Source organism: Leptomonas pyrrhocoris (genome assembly GCF_001293395.1).
Source record: "Leptomonas pyrrhocoris isolate H10 chromosome Unknown, whole genome shotgun sequence".
Taxonomy (NCBI): domain Eukaryota; phylum Euglenozoa; class Kinetoplastea; order Trypanosomatida; family Trypanosomatidae; genus Leptomonas; species Leptomonas pyrrhocoris.
Genome location: NW_015438360.1, coordinates 287,968 through 305,776, shown reverse-complemented (window position 1 = coordinate 305,776; position 17,809 = coordinate 287,968). Strand labels below are relative to the sequence as shown.

Here is a 17,809-nt window from a genome sequence, read left to right as displayed (position 1 = left end):
GGCGCCGCGAGGGGGCCGCGCGAAAAACAGAGGGAACAGAAAACAAAGGGAAGCACACATTGAGGAAAGAGAAAATAAGCCGGTCGAGCATCAGGTGGTAAGTACCCTACTTGAATGAGACGAATAGGTACGAACATCAGAAAAATAGAAATAAAAGAATCACATAAAATCATTATCCCGCTGCGAGCAGCACAATGGACATCGTGCAAGCGCTAGCATGCGGGTGTGCACGCGCAGCGGCAGTGCGCAACTGGCGTGCAGGAGAAGGAGGCCTGTGGTGATGCCGGAGCGGCCCTGGACAGTAGGCTCCCCGGCAGAGAGGCGCTCCTTGCGCACGACGAGCTGTGCAGCGCCAGCGAACAGTGCGCTTCGCACAGCGGCGCGTGAGTGCGAGGCCGCTGGGCAGCCACCGAGGGTGGCAAGGGGCGTCGCACGAAGCAAAGGCTCTAGAGCAAGTTAAATGGTATCGCTGGCGAAGCAGGGAAGGGCGAGGTTGCCCATGGCCCTCTCCGCACGCACCGCCACGTACAGGAAGCCGTCAGCGCGCTTGCAGCTCTCGTGGATGTCGCGCAGCGCGGTGCCGGCGGCGGGCGTGCAGCCGTCGATGATGAGCGAGAGCTTCTTGCCGTTGAGGGCGGCGCGCACGGTGTCCTCCAGGCCGGCCACGGTGGCGTCGCGCGCCACGTTGACGAAGAGCAGGCGGCCGTCGTTGCACTCGATGGCAACGGGGAGCTGGTTGGCGGAGACGGTGTGGATGGCGGCCATGGCTGAGCGAGTGTTCGAGTGGTGAGGAGTTCGGAGTTCGGATTGACTGGCGGGCGAGGAGACTCGTGGCGGAGGGCGTTAGTCTGTGCGACAAGGGCGCAACGGCAACGCAAACAAACAGCAGAAGAGAGGACGAAAGCAAGACGCGCAGGGTGAGGGAGAGTGGGAGCGGGGGAGGGACGCCGGAAGAAGCTCAGCGGAGGTGAGGGGGAACAAACGCAGCCGTCGTGGCTCCAAGTCGAGTGCGGAGGGCGATGGGTAAAGAGAGCTAGCACACACTGCCAAGCGAGACGAGGCGCTCACACGTCGAGAGCGGGCTGGCTGTTATGGATCCGCTGTGTGCGGTTGGCGCCGATGCGCCGATGCGCCGAGGGCTGTGGGTACGCAATCAATTCAGAATTCGACTGTGCACATGGCGCCGCGAGGGGGCCGCGCGAAAAACAGAGGGAACAGAAAACAAAGGGAAGCACACATTGAGGAAAGAGAAAATAAGCCGGTCGAGCATCAGGTGGTAAGTACCCTACTTGAATGAGACGAATAGGTACGAACATCAGAAAAATAGAAATAAAAGAATCACATAAAATCATTATCCCGCTGCGAGCAGCACAATGGACATCGTGCAAGCGCTAGCATGCGGGTGTGCACGCGCAGCGGCAGTGCGCAACTGGCGTGCAGGAGAAGGAGGCCTGTGGTGATGCCGGAGCGGCCCTGGACAGTAGGCTCCCCGGCAGAGAGGCGCTCCTTGCGCACGACGAGCTGTGCAGCGCCAGCGAACAGTGCGCTTCGCACAGCGGCGCGTGAGTGCGAGGCCGCTGGGCAGCCACCGAGGGTGGCAAGGGGCGTCGCACGAAGCAAAGGCTCTAGAGCAAGTTAAATGGTATCGCTGGCGAAGCAGGGAAGGGCGAGGTTGCCCATGGCCCTCTCCGCACGCACCGCCACGTACAGGAAGCCGTCAGCGCGCTTGCAGCTCTCGTGGATGTCGCGCAGCGCGGTGCCGGCGGCGGGCGTGCAGCCGTCGATGATGAGCGAGAGCTTCTTGCCGTTGAGGGCGGCGCGCACGGTGTCCTCCAGGCCGGCCACGGTGGCGTCGCGCGCCACGTTGACGAAGAGCAGGCGGCCGTCGTTGCACTCGATGGCAACGGGGAGCTGGTTGGCGGAGACGGTGTGGATGGCGGCCATGGCTGAGCGCGTGTTCCAAAGGGGAAAAGAGGTGTGTGAAAGGATGGGATTGACCAAGTTTGTTTTACTTCGCTGGCACCCTTCCCATTGCGGTGTTCTGGTGGCGTTTGCATCGGTCAGAGTCAGGGAGAGAAAAAAAGCGGCGAACGTGGTTGAGGCGGCATTGGAGGGAAAGCTTTCGTGTTGCTGCGATCCAGGCGCCGCGTCAAGACGATGCGTAACACACGGTAGGAGAAAAGTGTTTTGTTTTTGCGTAAACGAGCGGTTATATTATTGGCCGAAAAGACGTTGCCTTTTCGCTGCGTGCTGCATACCGCTCGCTGCTGCCTTCGCCCCTATAACCCGGGAGTGCTGAGAGGGGAGAGAGAACCGAAATGAGTTCACGAGTTCCACGTGGAGTTGGACGGAAACTGGGAAAGGAAACAAGCGCAATAGTTACCCGAACACGATTTGTGGGTGCGTGCCGGGGAAAGAGAAGAAGAGCCCCGCTGGTAATGCTAGGCACCACGTTCAGGCCGGTGCCGCGCACATGCGCAGACACGCTGCTGGCCAACTATCGTTGCGTCTGACGAGTATCTGGACAGCATACCGGCTACTAGGACGCGAATCGCCACCATAACCCTCTCGCTCTCTGAGACATCGAACACACATACACCCCTACACCCCCACATCCACACATGAAAATCAACGCAGCTACAAATAGGAGACGGCGGCTGCAGGGAGGAAAAAGACTCTTTGTTTTCAACAGCAGACCCACGGCTGCAGTGTTCCAAGTATCTTCCCATCTCACGCGCACGGGGGCCGCACAGGAGTTCACTTCTTGTCTCCCTCGTTTCGCTTAAACTTGTTCAAAAAGCTGATGGACGTCGCCGTGTTGCGCGCGGCATTCGCAAAACGTGAACCCAGACTTTCTTCGTCCGTTTGGTTCTTCGGCGAGGCTCCGGGGTGATCGGGGTTGGGTGCGGCGCCGGCGACGGTTCCACCTGCGGCCCCACGAGGCGAGGCTATGCTGCCGCCGTTGACGCTGTTGTTGTGGTGCTCAACCATCGCTGCATTACTGTTGCCGCCACCGATGGTCGACACGAAGTTCGAGAGGGAGAAGTGACTGCTCGCTGTGGGGGACGCCGTGGAGGCGCCGCCTGTGGCCCCTGTCGACGTAGCCGCCGCTACCGCCGCCGAAGCCCCGGCATTATGTGGCGACCCCGGCGCTGCGGGATCGCGTGTGAAGAGGGCGGCAAAGTTCAACCCGCCCACGCTGGGTGCGCCACCGCCGCCCGTCGACGGCGGTGCGGGCGAGGACGAGATACCAGTGGCGATGCCGAGGGAGGCCTCCCGCTGGAAGTCGCGCTTCGTTGCCTCAACCACGCCGCGCTTCGACAGCGTCGCCACCCACGCCCGCACATCCTCGCGGCGCAGCCCCTTCAGCTCCACCAGCCGTACGAAGTTGTGAATGGATCGGTCCTCGGGCAGGACGACCTCGTAGTACACGTCAATGAAGGCGTCTGTCCGCGCGTCCACCTGCAGCACTTTCAGCGCACGGTTCAGCTGATCGAACTCTTTTCGCACCAGCTTCATGTAGCCGGTCAGCGCCGTGGCAGGGAAGCGGGCTGGATCGTTGTAGTTGGGCAGCTGCAGGAACGCTTTCTCCAGCGCGGCCGCGTCGACTCGCATCGCGCTGATGCCCTCGTCGGGCAGCCGTCGTAGGCGGTAGAGGGTGTTGCCGTACTCGGCAATGAAGAGGGCCGCCATCTTGTCAAGCAGGAAGCGCAGCGCCGACGGCGGGACGACGGCGGCGCAGCTCAGCACCGTCTCGTGCAGCGTAGTGGTGATGTCGCGCACCAGCTTCGACTCATCAGCCGCGCCGCCGCTGTTGGCGTCGTAGGCCGAGGTGCCTTTTTTGGCCATGAAGCCGCCGCTGCCGTATTCTACGAGCATCGGGGCCAGGGCCAGCTCCGTACCCTGCAAGATGGCTTGAATGGCCTTCGAGTACAGTGTGGAGAAAGCCTCTTTCACCTGGTCGAAGGCGACCTCGCGTGCGGGGACCTCGCTGCGAGCGCAGACTTCGTCGCCGAGATCCTGGCTCGTGGTCTGGCACAGGTCAGCCGTGTTCAGCACGATGCAGGCACGCCGACGTTCCAGCGGGGTGAGGGCGGGGGTCGGCAGCAGCGCCGTGACGGCCTGCGCCAGCTCAATGAGATGCCGCCGCCACACACCGGCCATCTCCAGCAGCACATCTTGCTGCGCAATACGCAGGGCTCGTTTCAGACTCTCTTTGATGAACACGAAGATGTCCTCTGCGATGGGTAGCCAGGTGCCGTTGCGAATCTCCTCCTCCGCGCTGCTCCACCCCGTGCACGCCGACTCGCCGCTTCCGGTGAGGGGCTGCGCTAGCGCCTCGCGCATCAGCTTATCCTCATTCTGCACCAGCAGGCCCATGTGCTCCTTAAAGGCGGAGAGGATCAAGCCGTTGTACTTGTACACTGGCAGCTCCCGACGACCTGGGAACTCGTCCTTCCACGCCATCATCTGCGTTACGTCGCGCTCCATGTCGATTGTTTTTTGAATCACGTAGGTGAGCACCACCACGTCGATGTCGTTGTTCGACTCACGGAGGGCGAGGTCCAACTCCTGCTTCGTGCGGAGGCAGAAGGTGACGCACAGTTCCTGCGGCACACACCAATGGCGGGGAAAAACGTTTTGGAAGACGCCGTCGTACCGATCCAGCAGCGTGCGGAGGTACACATAGCGCCGCTCCGTGCGCTCCAGCTTCGCCTCATCGGTGCCACGCTTAAAACGCAGCGAGTAGGATTCCAGTAGCTTGTCAATGAAGCGGTCACGCAGTTTCTTCTTACTCTCCTCCGCCATCAGGTCCACGACGGAGCACGCCTCCGCCATTGCGTTTACATCCATGGCGTCCAGGTCCATCTCCCCAAAGACGGTGTTGCGGATGTAGTACTCCACCTGTCGGCAGAGCTGCGTTTGCTTGTCATTCAGCTCCTTCACCTTGGGGATCTCCTTCATCTTCGCGAACGAGGTGGAGTACTTGAGTGCCTCCTGCAGGGCATCGCGGGTTTGAAGGAAGCGGCGCTTTTCAAAGGACGACGACAGCACCTGCAGCTGCAGCATCCAGAGTTGGACGGAGCGCAGGGTGTTGATGCTGGCGGTGAGATTTGTCTTGGCAATGTCGAGTTCACGGATGTGCTGGCACAAGTCCTTCACCATCTCCTCACTGTCCGACGCCTGCATTTTGATATCCGACACACGCATGTACAGCTGCGCGACAGCCTCCTTTGCACTTTTCAAGTCACACTCCGCGCTGGTGGCGTTGCTGGACTGCTGCTCCACCGCCTTCAACAGGGAGTTCTCGGTCTTGCGCAAACGCTCATTCGCCTCGTCCAGAAAGGCGGGCAGCGCAGCCAGACTCGACTCATCGGGGAAGCGGCTGTTTAAGTAGACGACAGGGTCGAAGTCGCCGGAGTCCATCGCGTCGCGTGGCGGGCACACCTCCGCTATGGCGGCCTCAACAGCAGCGCTGTAACGGACCGACATGTGGCACCTACTTTTTTTTTGTTCTCTTCGCTGTTGTTGTTGTGGTTGTGAAAGCACACTGTGCGTGTGTCTGTGGGCGCGCGGAAATGATTGGAAACCCAACTAGAGAGAGCCGGGATATATGAATATGTTGAGGGGGACGTAGCTTGCACGTCCCCTGAATGAGAGCGAAGTAATAATAGAAAGAAAAGATGTCGTGTGTATGGGGGATGTACGCTGAGTGTTGAATTACGCGGCAAACGGTTTCAGAAAAGAAAGAGACGGAAAACAATCAAACACAGAAGCGCAAAACCATTACCAATTTTTAGGAGAGAGTGGCAGGGTGGAGCCGATAAAGAGTACAACAATACGGATGAGGAGACGGAGAATAGAAACAGAGAAGAGAAGAAGCACACTGAACGGTGTTTCTTTTTCTCGCAACACCAACATGTTTTTGCTGCCGATAGAATAGAAGCCAAAGATGACCACGTCAACAGAGAGCTGGCAGTTCGGTTAGGCACTACAGTTGGCAGCATTGCAATGAAGAGTAAATGAACAACATGAGTTCGCAAACGAGAGTTTTCGCGCCACATTACCTTCTTAACGGAGTGCTTACACTTCTGCCTACGTAAGGAGGCAATGGGGAGGATACAGAACATTCATGCAGCTCCATTGAAACTGAACAGCACAAGCACACAGAACGGAATTGATTCATTTGACTTTGAGGTATTCTTTTCTTTCAATATCAACCATTGCTTATCTATTTTAGAGAATAAAACCCTAACGCGACAACGCACAGCAGCTTTTCCAACACACCCTACTGAGTTTGCGCTTGTCAGCGTCGAGGTCGTCCACATTATAAAAACACTTGTTATGTTAGGCATTGTGGGAGTCAGACCCCATGTTACACGACGTCACCAAGCAAGCGGGCACAACAACCATAACGAAGCAGCAGCAGCTGTTGATCACACCTATTTCCCCCCTTTCACCAGCGTACACGCACACACACACGCGCGGCGGAACGTTGCCATTATCTACATTGAAAAATGCGATGTGATCATCATCCCCTCCCCCCCCCACCCTGCGGTTGTGGAAGGGTTATCGTGTGGCGAGGGAAGGAGAGGCAGAGTTACAAAACCCACGCAGCTGATTAGCTCCATCTGCGGGCGAGCACCTTGTTGCTTCAGCCCGCATCGGAAAGACAACAAGAGTGTATCAACAGTGCACACCTGAAAAGGAAAAAAAGGAAAGCCATCTGAGAACGTGCTGAACGAGAAAATAATAAAAACATTCATCATCGGCTTGCGTTTCGCCGTCATTTCCAAACATTTCTTTCCCTTTCACGCCTTTGCGGATCCGTTTTGTTTGTGTGTGTGTGGGGGTGTTATTGCTGTTAAGCGTTCGCCGCGTACGCCTGCGTCATGCGGTGCACCTCCTTCTGTACGTGCTCCTTGTAGTCCGCAATGTCTCCGTTGAAGCGCTTCGCCTCGCCCTTCTCCACGATCCAAATCTCATCCGCGATCTGAGCCAGCAGGCGGAGATCGTGCGAGACGACCACGACAGCGCCCTCAAACGCGTTAATGGCCTCTGCCAGCGCGTCAATCGACTCGATATCCAAGTGGTTCGTCGGCTCATCGAGAATCATGAAGTGCGGGCGGCGGAAGGCCATCCAGGCGAAGACAACGCGTGACTTCTGGCCGTCAGAGAGCGTCTGCATCGGCGTCATCTGCGCCTTGCCTGATACCCCAAAGCGGCCGAGTGCGCTGCGCAGAACCTGCGGCTCCGTTACTTCAGGGTATTCCTGCCCCATCCACTCCAGCGGTGTCAGCTCCATGTTGATTTGGTCGACGAAGTGCTGATGGAAGCGGGCCATGATGCAGTGCGCGTTCTTCGCCACGTAGCCGGCTGTCGGCTCCAGCTCGCGGCACATCAGCTTCGTCAGCGTCGTCTTGCCCGCACCGTTCGGCCCCACCAGGCAAATACGCGAGTCCATGTTAACCCCGAGGTCGAGGTCGTCGAACAGCGTGGGGCAGCCTGGGTAGGCGAAGGCAACCTCGCGGAACTGCAGCATCGGCGGCGGCAGGGCACCGGCGCACGGAAATTCGAAGTTAATGCGGCTGTCCTTCGACACCGCCTCGGTGAGGCCGCCGCGCGTCATCTTCGCGAGCGTCTTCTCCTTCGACTGCGCCTGACGGGCCAGCTTGGCGCTGCCGTGACCGAAGCGGGCGATGTAGTCCTTCATGTTCTTGATCTGGTTCTGCTCCCACTGGAACTTCTTCATCTGGTTGCTCTCCTTCTCCTCGCGGGTGATGCAGTACTGGTCGTAGTTGCCGCCGTAGCAGGTGAGTTTCTTGAGGTGCATGTGGCAGATATCCGTGCAGACGTTGTTCATGAAGTCCTGCGAGTGCGACACCATGAAGAGGATCTTCTTGAAATTGCTCAGGTAGTTCTCGAGCCACACGACGGCCTCGATATCTAAGTGATTCGTCGGCTCGTCCAGCAACAGCACGGTGGGGTTGATGAAGAGGGCCTGAGCAAGGGAAATGCGCATACGCCAACCACCGGAGAACGCCTTGGTGGGACGCTGCTGCATCTCTTTGGTGAAACCGAGACCGAACAGAATCTTTCCCGCGCGGGCCGCCGCCGTGTCCGCTTCCAGCTCGTCCAGACGCCGGTAGATCTCATCAAGGCGGTGCAGCACGTGCGGATCTTCCTGGTCGCTCAGCGCGAGGTCCTCCATCTCCGATTCCAGGTTTTCACGCTCCTTGTCCACCGCCAGCACGGCGTCGAGGGCTGACATGTCCGACGCGTCCACCTCGTGCGACACGTAGTAGCGGTCGACGTGCGAGGGGAAGGGGATTTCGTGGCAGCCCAGCACCCGCAGCAGCGTGGACTTGCCGCAGCCGTTCGGCCCCACCAGACCGTAGCGGTGCCCCGCGACGAGGTTCAAGGTCGCGTTCTCGAGAATTTGGTTGCCCTGGTAGCTGATGTCGATCTTCTCCACCAGGATATCATTCACGCCCTGCCGGTACACCGGGTTCGCGAAGGCCACCATGGCACCGGAGGTGCGCATTTCGCTCTCCTCCTTAGCGGCGCTGCTGGCGTTACAGGTCGTCGGGCTGTTTACTTGCGAGTTGTCTTGCGCAGTTTCCTCAGCAGCGGCGGCGGCCGCCTTCTTCTTCTGCAGGTACTTTGGCTTTCCCATTGTTAGTTAACGCGAGAGTGGATTTACACGCGGATGTAACTTTTAAATGCCGAGCGCGCGCGCGTGCGTGTGTTTGTGAGGGGGAGGAGCGATGTATATGTATGTATATGCGTCTCCTTGCCTCGGCGTGGACCTCGCTGGGGCGAAAGCGGAAAGAAGCGAAGAGGAGGAGAACAAAAAATAACGATGGCTGGGTAGGGCGGGTGCTACGTGACTCAGTCACAGGCGAAGAGCTTTCCGCGAAGAGCAAAGGAATATGAGGCGAGGCGGATTGGGAGAGAGAACAGGGAAAACAACACAGGGGATACAATGCAGAGTGTGTTAAGAGGAGCTCGCGGCACATACAAAAGTGTATATGTATACATAAATAGCGAGATGGACAACAAAGCAGATTCTACAGAGGTCAGCGCTCTCAGCATGCAGCTTGTCTTCTCGAGTCACACATACGCACACACGTTGAGGCGACGAAAGTGAACAGAGCCTTTTTACTCCGCTAAAGGGGGGAAAAAAATTATGATTCAGCACCGAACCGCAGCAACAACGACAGGCAGCGGATCCAGGTGCGCTTCACTCACTTACAGTTTAACTTCGTAACCTTACAATACTTTTTTAGAGGAATAAGAGATTATATATGAAAAAGAGTGCATGCCACGAGACAGCATTCGGTGACACATAATAAGACCGCCAGCTTCAAACAATCACCACCACGACAGACACATCAACCCTGTTCGCTACACTTATTCAGCTACCGCGACGTCCTCGGCGGCCTTCTTCTGACGTGCCACGGCGGCGCGGCGCTTCTGCTCTTGATCAATCGCGCGCAGCCGCTTCAACTCCTTCTTGCGGCGCTCCGGCAAATCCTTGACGTAGGAGCGCACCGACATTGGAATCCACCGCTCCGGGTCGGGCTTGCCCTCCATGTTCTTCGCCGGTCGCCGCATCGCACGACGGCGACGACTTGGCAGCCCGCCAGTCTTTTGCTGCTTACCCGCGTCGCCCTCCGCCGCCACCTCCTCTTGGTCAGCAGCCGTGACACGACGGTAGCCCAGTTCGTTCATGGCGGCCTGACCCGGATGCTCGCGGATGCGTGCGTGCACCTCCTGCTCCGACGGTGCCACGGTGGTGCTGCCGCTGCTCCCTGCACCGGACATGACAGCCGCCGCCGCAGCGTCCAGCGCCGCCATGTGTCGCTTTGCCTCCACCACGTTCGACTCCGCCAGGCAGACGACGAGCAGCGCGGCCACGTCGCGATCGCGTGCGAGGGAGACATCGGCAGACTGCACCGCCTTCAGCAGCTGCCCCACCTCTGCGTAGAAGCCGCGGCTCACGGCAAGGTCGTGCACGGCCCACAACAAGATGGCCCGCTTCACGTCAACCGAGTAACTGTCTGCGGCGGACGTCGCCGTCAGGCGCTGCTTCAGCAGCCGCGTCGCACCGTCCGCGTCGCCGCTCTGTGTCTTCCAGGCGGCGAGGGTGACCACCGTGGCGGGGCGCTGCAGAAAAGCGGCGTCCTCCATCCCTTCCACGGCCTCCACGGCGTGCGCCACATCGCCCTGCTCGAGAAAGAGCTGTGCAGCGATCATTTGAATAAAGCGGTGCTGCTTCTTGCGGCTCGCCTCAGAAGGGCTGTTCGCGCCACGCCGAGCCGTCGCCTCAGCCTCGTAGCGGCGCACACACTCCTGCACGGCGCTGACGTTGTCGCCTGCTACCGACGCCGCAGATCCCTTTTTCTTCTTCAGCTCCCGCACCGCCAGCACAAGGCGGAGCGACTGCGTCAGTTCGCTGTGCGGGAACGACTTTTCCATCTGCTGCACCGTCCGCGCACAGCGGTCCAGCGCGCCCGTGCTGAGATGCAGCAGCGCCGTGTTGTACTGCACCGCAATGACCTGGCGCGCGGTGAGGCGGGCCACCACCTTGACGTGCTGCGCCGTCTTCAGCTTGCGATGGGAGTCGAAGAGGTCGCTGCCACGGTGCAGCGCAGTCCAGAGGAGGGAGGCCACCGCGGTCGTCACGGCAGAGGCGGGCTTGTAGATGAAAATAAGCTCCACGACCCGCTGCGCTTCGGCCTCGCGGTGGCACAGAAACCACACGTAGGCCTGCTGCACCCAGTTGCTGCTGACCTCGTTGAAGAAAAGCCGCTCCGCGGAGGGCCGGCTGGCGGGGTCGCCGACGCCGGTGTGCGTGGAGGCCACCAGCGGCACCCCGAGCCGTGCCTGCAACGTCTCTGGCTCCGCCGCCAGTGCCTCCTGCAGGGAGTGAAGAGCGCTCTGCGGAAAGTTGTTCGCGCACCGCCGTTCCGCTTGAAGGAGGGTGGCCTGCGCGTCGTCGTAGTGGTGCGCCTCCAGCTGCGCCACGGCGAGGTTGAAGAGCAGGTCGGGCGTCTTTTCCTCCGCCTCGTCACGGACCACCGCAGCGACCTTCGCCGGGTCCGAGGCGGACAGCGCCGCCGTGTAGTTCGTCAGCAACTCTTGCTTCTCCGTGTCGTCGGCGCACGCACCATCCGCCACGAGCGCCGCGTACATGGCAGCCGCCTCTGCGTACTCCTCCAAGTTGTAGTGGATCTGCGCGAGCAGGTGGCGCATCGGAGTTGTGGCGGTGCCTTGGTGTCTCGTCAGCACCGCCCTCGCCTCGCCGTACTGCATCAACCGATAGTGGCAGTACGCCTTGTGGAACAAGAAGGTGGCGGAGGCCGTCACGGGCGTCTTCTCCTTCTCCAGCTCCTCGAACACACGCAGCGCGGCGGCGAGCTTGCCAGTGTGCAGCAGGGCGACAGACTTGCATTGCATGGCGTAAATGTTGTGCGGCTGAAGGGTGAGGATGCGCTCCGCTGTCGACGCGACTTTCGACGGCTCGACGTCGGCGCTGGACGTTTGCTTGCGCAGCGTCTTCTCCAGTTTCGACACTTCGGACATCGCCGCTAGTTTCTTTCGTTCTTTTGAGCTATTGTTGAATTGTTCCACGGACGTTTACCCCGGCAACGCCACAACACAGGAGTGACACAGTTGATCAACAGATGATAAGGAAACCAACAACAGCAGATCGTAGTGTAACCGCAGGGAAGGACGGAGGAGCGGGGAAGAAGAGAACAAAATGAAGATGTTAAAGAAAAGAAAACGGTGTTGCAGAGGACCTTGATAGTTACCGCTTTCTCCATGCAATCCAGAAGGACACCACATGCGAAGCACGCGATTTGATTCGAGAAGGCATCCGCGGGACGTACATTGTGTTCAATGTGAAATGAGCAAATGCATAAACGCTGAATATAAATGTGTTTTCCCTTTTCGTTTCTCTGTCTCATTGCATTGGGGCAGGGCATAGGCTGTGAAGCACCAACAACAGGGGGTGACAAAGAGGGACAACGCAAGCAAGGAAAACGACGCCGTTGCAAATCTAAGTAAAACAGAAGAGGCGCGCCGTATTCGTCCTACGTCCCACCAATTGAACTCAGAAGTTGCGGGTGCGCCACTTGTCGTTTGTCAGAAACGTGCCCCAGCGGCTCGGTGCGACGGCGTGTTCCGTGTCCACGAGGCGGCGCACCTCCAACTCACGCCACTCACGCCAGCGTGGCGAGCACCAGCGGCTGTAGTTCGAGTCCCGGAAGAACATCGCGTAGTGCGCCCCTGTCTCCTTCTCCAGCATCACGGACATCATGCCCCACAGGACGTGGTAAAGGCTGAGCGTCCACAGAACGTTGTACCAGTCCAAGTCCTCGGTGATGCGCCCAAAGACGGAGGGCAGCCAGGGGTTGGCGCAGCCGCGACGCGTCCGCTTGTACTCCCACAGACTTAATCGATAGGCGCGACTCCACACCGGCAGGTAGCGGCGCGAAAGGACGGTGCAGACCAACGTCCCCATCATCCACAGCGTGATGTTCGACAGGGCCGACTGCACGTTTACCTGCCACACCGACTTCTTGTTTTTGCTCCAGAGCGACTCGGAGAGAATGTACTGATGGGTGAACGTGATCGCTGCGACGGGGAGGGCGAGAAATGCGTTGCGGTTTAGCAGGCCGCGCCAGCCGCCGCCGTCCGCCACCCGACCACCGAGCACAACGGCGTTGCACAAAAGAGAAAAGGCAAAGGCGGCCGAGCCGGTCACGGTGGCGCAGCGCACGCCACAGCAGACAGTGCACTTCCGCCGCGGCTCGAAGTCGCTAAACGGCTCGACAGGCGCACGAGGGCGATGCGCCTGTCCAAGTTCCATTGAGCAGGCTTCCCAACAGGGAGGAGAAAGAGATCAGCCGTTGCCGTGGATGCCTCTGCGCTGGAGATACGAATGTGGAAGTCCGCCTGCCTTCATGTACTGCACCGCAGGAGAGCACAATAGCAAAGCGAAGCCGGGAAGAAGCAAAGGTTAACAAATAAGGGCAACAAGGACATCGAGTGTACGGTGAAGACGGTGTACAACAATGAGAGAAGAAAACGAATTGCCCTTCAATCAGACGCAGAACGTACGAGCGCGTTCACGCGGAGAGGTCTGCACAGCCGCAGAGCTTGACACAACCTACCGCCGAGACGTGGAAGAGCGCAACGCATCGAAGCAGCCCGCTGCCTTTGCGTCCGGTTCTCTCTCCAAAGAAGTTCAAATACGTGTCTTCCTTGTTACTTTTGTGACGCGCGCGCGTTGGGTGTGTTCACGCGTGCCTCGAAATCTTCTTCCAGCAAGAGAAGACGGGAAAACAAAAATAAAGCACACAAACCTAGCAGGACACCGAGAGCAAAAGCAAGCACAGTGAAACCAAGGATACGCGACAAGCAACGGATCAACGTCAACAGCAATGAGGGAAGCCCCTTCCGCAGGACAGAGAAAAATGGAGGAGAAACAAATAGAGCCCCCCCCCCCCCGCCCCTGTGCCTTACCAGATGTACCACAAGAAGAAGAGCAGCAGGGCGATTCCGCCATAAACAATCCACGCATCCGCCTCGTTGCGGCGCACAATTTGCAGGATTGTCGTGTTCGACACCCCCAGCGACTCTAGCAAGTTCCCCAGTTTGTTGCCCACCCCGCCCAGCCGACTGCCCTGATCTTGCAGCGCCTGCAAAACCTCTTTGCTCTCCGACTCCATCGCCTGCATCCGCTGCCGGGCGTACTGCAGGCTCTTCTTCTCCCGCTCCAAGTGGTCCATCGCCTCGTAGTTCTGCCGCTGTGCCTCGGCACCGTTGCCGATCAGCGTCTTTACCTGCAACGCGTAGTTCGCCTGCTGCTGTGTCTTCCGCGCGTAGCGGCCGACGGTGGCCTCCAGCAACTTCACCTCTGACAGCACCTGCTCGGCGCGTCGCTGCTGCAGCGGGGTGACCTTCTGCGAGCTGCCCGTGACGCCGACGCGGGCGTGCAGGGTGCCCTGCCTGTCCGAGGGGACGACGGTGGTGCCGGCCACGCTGTGCATGGTGCCCTGGGCGATGGGCCGCACGCGGTCAGCCACCTCCCCCATTAAGCGCCTTGCAAAGTCGAAGTCCACGAGAGCGCCCCGCTCGGCCTGGGCGGCGATAGCGTTGAGGGTGCTGAGCGTCTCCTTCGCCTGCCGCAGCTCTGCCTCCACGGCTCCCACCTCTCCTGCTGTGAGTGCCATGGCGGGAGACAAAAAAAAACGAGGTCGATACCGCGCTGAAATGTACCGCCTTGCTCAACGACACCGTGCCTCTTTACCTGTTTTGATAGCAGTGCTCGTAGAACTTTTCCGCCAATGAAAAGGCTTGCAGGTGCCACACGTTAACAGCTGCGATGCACCCGCGCAGGAGAGAGAGAGAGAGGGAGAGAGAACATCCATAACGCCAGAAGAGAAGAATAAATCAACACTTAGAGGAAGAAGGAGGATTTGAGGGAGTTGCAAAGTTCAGCAGTGCTTTTCTTAAATACCTGAACTGGCTCGTAGAGAGGTGCCGTTGTACCGTTATTCTGCACGGTAGAGCGTACACTCGCGTAGAGTACTGTCCGTTTTCAAAAAGAAAACTATAGAAACAAAGAACGCCCATGCTACCGTTCTTGATCGCATTGGGTCAGCGGAAGACGAACCGTACTTGGCGCTCTACCGCCATGTACGTACGGAACGAGGCCTCTTTCTTTACAGTAACGAGTTTGCGTGCGTTTTTGTTTTTGTTTTCCCTCCGCGTCGAGGGCGGGCCCAAAAAGAAGACAGATAAAGAGCTGAAAGTAAGTTTAACGGAATGAGTTGTTCTCCCATCCACTCTTGTGCTCTGCCTTTCTTCACGAGGTACAGCTTCTTCACCGTGTACGAGCCATTTGCTTCCCTTTACGATGACGCCTCCGTGAGGTAGAGGATGTACAGGAAAAGCCAGATTGTGGAAGAAAAGATGGCACTCACGTACATGCAGAAGATCATGCGTGAGTACTCGCGTGCGCGGTAGCCGTGCATAGCGCAGATCAGCGATGAGTTAATGGCGGATGGCGAGCAGCTCGCTACGAGCATCGACAGAAGAAACGGACGCTCATTCGGCATGAGGCCAGTCCTCACCAACACGTGCAGGACACCGAAGCAGATGGCGGGGATCACCGTGAGGCGCAGCGTCACGGTGGACCAGGTGAAGATGACCTGCGGGGAGACCTTGGTGGTGATCCACTGCACACAGGCGTTGGCATCGTCGTCGACGTGGGCGTTAGCCGAGTCCGCAGCGGGGGCTGAGGTGATCGCCGTGGCGGGTGGGGCAACCGTGTTGGGCGAAATCGGGTTGGATGCCGCTGCGACTGCCGGTGCCGCTGTGGCGCTCGCCGTGGCAGGCGTTGGGGCGGCCGGCGGATTCTTGCCAGTGTCCTCCTCGTCCGGTGGGCGGCTGGCTACAATGGTGAGACCCAGCACGAGCAGCTGCAGTGGAATGGCGCCTTCGCCAATTAACTTCATTCCACCAATGAGGGACTCGCCGAGAAAGCTCTGCGCCAGCCACCGCAGCGGTGGCGTGAGGGAGATAAAAAGGGCGATAAGACTGCTCAGTACCGGGGGTGATTTCAGCGATTTGATCACCGTGTGCGCCATGCGACGCGCCTTCTCCCCACCGGAGGGCCTCACCTCCGTCACGTCCTCGATGTTCATCTCGCCATCGAGCATAATCACCGGCGAGCCCTCCGGCGGGACGATGGGCCGGTCTTGCCGCCTTGCCGGCCGGTACCAGCCGAGCTGCTCCCGTGCAGTGGCGTCGCGGCGCTCCGCTGCTGTTCTCGGCGACATGGGCGAGGCGAGCGCTTCGTCCTCCTCCTCGGGTTCGGTTCGGGGTGACTCGAAGGGGTAGGAGAAGCTTCGGTTCTGGTAGGCCAGGGCCTCGCCGCTGGCGCCCATCGCTCGATAGTGTTCACGGCGGCGCGCCATCTCCAGCTTCTCCTTCTCCGCCTCCGCCTCCGCTACTTCCTTTCCCTTCGCCCACCCAATCATCGTGTCTCCGACAGCCCACAGTCCAATGGAGCAGAGAATGTTGTATAAAAAGATGTAGGACTCAGCGTCGACCACCGCCTGCCCGGTGAACCACTCGATGCCTTTCAAATTCAGCAGAATGCTCACCGGAAACGTCAGGCCATTCTGGAAGGTGCTGCCCAGCAGCAACACGTAGCGGTAGTCCCGTGTCAGGAACACCCGTACAATAAAGGAGCAAAGGAAACCGAGCGCCATCGGCAAGCAGGAAAACAGCGGTGCCCAGTAGAACTTGCCAAGCTGCTCCCACGTGACATTCAAACACAGGTTCGTGAACAGCAGGCACGGCAGGAAGATCTTCATGGCAATGTAGCTGAGACCTTTCTTACTCGGCTCTGGGTTGCTGAAGTACCGTGAAACGAGCATACCGGCAATGGCGCACAGCATAATCTTTCCCACCGTCGTTGCCGTGACGATCATCAAACCAACGTACAAGTTCATTTTGACGAAAGAAAGGGAAAAAAACCGCGATAGGCTTCAAATATGCAGAGAAGACAAGAGTTTTTGCGGCACGTGTGGTGCGACGCTGCACGAACGGAAGCAGGTGCGCTTTTTTTGGTCGAAACAATATCAAGAGCCAAGAATTACGGGAATTATTCCAGCGACAACAATTTATCCACCGTTTTAAACGTTGGGGGTACCTTTCTCCTTCACAGACAAACAGATAAACAATCACATCCACACACACATACACACACGCACACACAGGATCCGACAATCAAGCAACCGCGAACAAACTTTTGAGTTTGCTCTTTGCCTCCTTTTTAATGCAGTAAATGCGATGCAGTCACGAAGTATTGTACATGAAAAGATAAGTGTCGTTTGAAAATGAAGCAGGACATGTATGGCTTTGTCGTTGCTTACTCAACAAACGACACGAATCGATTCAAAACACGAGGAGCATAAAAGTAGCGTGAAGAGCCAAGTTGCGCTTTAGCTCCTCTCCGGCTGCTATGGAATCCTTAGGTGCTTCGCTTTTCTTGGGTGTTTGGATGCTGGCGCGACGTACTACTAAGTTTTCAAACACAGCAAATAGTAATAGTGTTATGAATAGCAATTAATACGTAGAAGATTAATGCGTTGGAGCAACGCGACGGCGATAATGGCCGTCTACGATTTTTTCTTTTTGACGGCAAAGGGGATACCCTGCGTCACGGCGTTCGCCGGTTGTAGCCACGTGAGTCTCCTAGACAGACGAAAAAAAGGGAGAGAATCAAATAGAGGTGCGTGTGACACTATCAACAGGAAAGGGAACCACACAAGCACAGTGTTGACAGCACCGCACATAGAAGAGACTGCGAGGGAAAGAGAAATGCCACGATGGTGGATTAAATTCAAAGTGAGGGAAAGCTGAGTTGACTCCGCAATGAGACGTGATTCATTCAATGGCCACTGCGGGAGATGTAAAAAAAAAGAAAAACATAGATCTCCATGCGTCGCGCCCTTTGTTGTGTTCCTTCCAGCTTGCAAGCTTGGTTTTAGAAACGTTTATTTCTGTCTTCTTCATGCTTGGCTTTCCCTTTTTTGTCGCTATTTCGAACGGTACACGGGCTTCACGTCGACGTCGTGGTGTGAAGGAGAGAGCAGCGTGTCGAGCAATCAGCAGACATCGAATATTTTCTTCTCCATAATTTATTTGAGTGAGAGAATTGCATGCAGCAGTGATATATTTGTTCAGATCGCACCCTTCTTCTTGCCCGTTGCCTCTCCACCTC

General features: G+C 58.0%; 8 protein-coding genes across 11 annotated transcripts; all 8 read right to left on the bottom strand.

The window, feature by feature from the left end:
* Positions 1-456: 456 nt before the first annotated feature.
* Positions 457-850, bottom strand: ABB37_02545 (ATG8/AUT7/APG8/PAZ2 putative (ATG8B.2); the record flags this gene model as incomplete). The annotated part of the gene is made up of 1 exon (XM_015799577.1): positions 457-850. Exon 1 carries the CDS (start codon positions 763-765, stop codon positions 457-459), a length of 309 nt encoding a protein of 102 aa, XP_015661179.1. The 5' UTR covers positions 766-850.
* Positions 851-1,635: 785 nt separating this feature from the next.
* On the bottom strand, positions 1,636-2,043 carry ABB37_02544 (ATG8/AUT7/APG8/PAZ2 putative (ATG8B.2); the record flags this gene model as incomplete). The annotated part of the gene is made up of 1 exon (XM_015799576.1): positions 1,636-2,043. Exon 1 carries the CDS (start codon positions 1,942-1,944, stop codon positions 1,636-1,638), a length of 309 nt encoding a protein of 102 aa, XP_015661178.1. The 5' UTR covers positions 1,945-2,043.
* A 714-nt stretch (positions 2,044-2,757) lies between these two features.
* ABB37_02543 (vps53-like domain protein) lies at positions 2,758-5,711 on the bottom strand (the record flags this gene model as incomplete). Its single annotated transcript, XM_015799575.1, has 1 exon — positions 2,758-5,711. The coding sequence occupies exon 1, from the start codon at positions 5,491-5,493 to the stop codon at positions 2,758-2,760; it is 2,736 nt and encodes a 911-aa protein (XP_015661177.1). The 5' UTR covers positions 5,494-5,711.
* A 1,154-nt stretch (positions 5,712-6,865) lies between these two features.
* Positions 6,866-8,912, bottom strand: ABB37_02542 (putative Abc transporter; the record flags this gene model as incomplete). Of its 3 annotated transcripts, none has more annotated exons than XM_015799572.1 (1): positions 6,866-8,912. In XM_015799572.1, the coding sequence occupies exon 1, from the start codon at positions 8,675-8,677 to the stop codon at positions 6,866-6,868; it is 1,812 nt and encodes a 603-aa protein (XP_015661174.1). In that variant the 5' UTR covers positions 8,678-8,912. The 3 variants fall into 3 exon arrangements, with proteins under 3 accessions (XP_015661174.1, XP_015661175.1, XP_015661176.1); XM_015799573.1 differs by having other exon boundaries at positions 6,866-8,885; XM_015799574.1 differs by having other exon boundaries at positions 6,866-8,816.
* Positions 8,913-9,414: 502 nt separating this feature from the next.
* Positions 9,415-11,619, bottom strand: ABB37_02541 (putative signal recognition particle protein; the record flags this gene model as incomplete). The annotated part of the gene is made up of 1 exon (XM_015799571.1): positions 9,415-11,619. Exon 1 carries the CDS (start codon positions 11,587-11,589, stop codon positions 9,415-9,417), a length of 2,175 nt encoding a protein of 724 aa, XP_015661173.1. The 5' UTR covers positions 11,590-11,619.
* Positions 11,620-12,121: 502 nt separating this feature from the next.
* ABB37_02540 (hypothetical protein) lies at positions 12,122-12,981 on the bottom strand (the record flags this gene model as incomplete). Its single annotated transcript, XM_015799570.1, has 1 exon — positions 12,122-12,981. The coding sequence occupies exon 1, from the start codon at positions 12,878-12,880 to the stop codon at positions 12,122-12,124; it is 759 nt and encodes a 252-aa protein (XP_015661172.1). The 5' UTR covers positions 12,881-12,981.
* A 551-nt stretch (positions 12,982-13,532) lies between these two features.
* On the bottom strand, positions 13,533-14,395 carry ABB37_02539 (putative SNARE protein; the record flags this gene model as incomplete). The annotated part of the gene is made up of 1 exon (XM_015799569.1): positions 13,533-14,395. The coding sequence occupies exon 1, from the start codon at positions 14,244-14,246 to the stop codon at positions 13,533-13,535; it is 714 nt and encodes a 237-aa protein (XP_015661171.1). The 5' UTR covers positions 14,247-14,395.
* Positions 14,396-14,927: 532 nt separating this feature from the next.
* On the bottom strand, positions 14,928-17,391 carry ABB37_02538 (putative transporter; the record flags this gene model as incomplete). Of its 2 annotated transcripts, none has more annotated exons than XM_015799567.1 (1): positions 14,928-17,391. In XM_015799567.1, the coding sequence occupies exon 1, from the start codon at positions 16,533-16,535 to the stop codon at positions 14,928-14,930; it is 1,608 nt and encodes a 535-aa protein (XP_015661169.1). In that variant the 5' UTR covers positions 16,536-17,391. The 2 variants fall into 2 exon arrangements, with proteins under 2 accessions (XP_015661169.1, XP_015661170.1); XM_015799568.1 differs by having other exon boundaries at positions 14,928-17,282.
* Between the last annotated feature and the right edge of the window lie 418 nt (positions 17,392-17,809).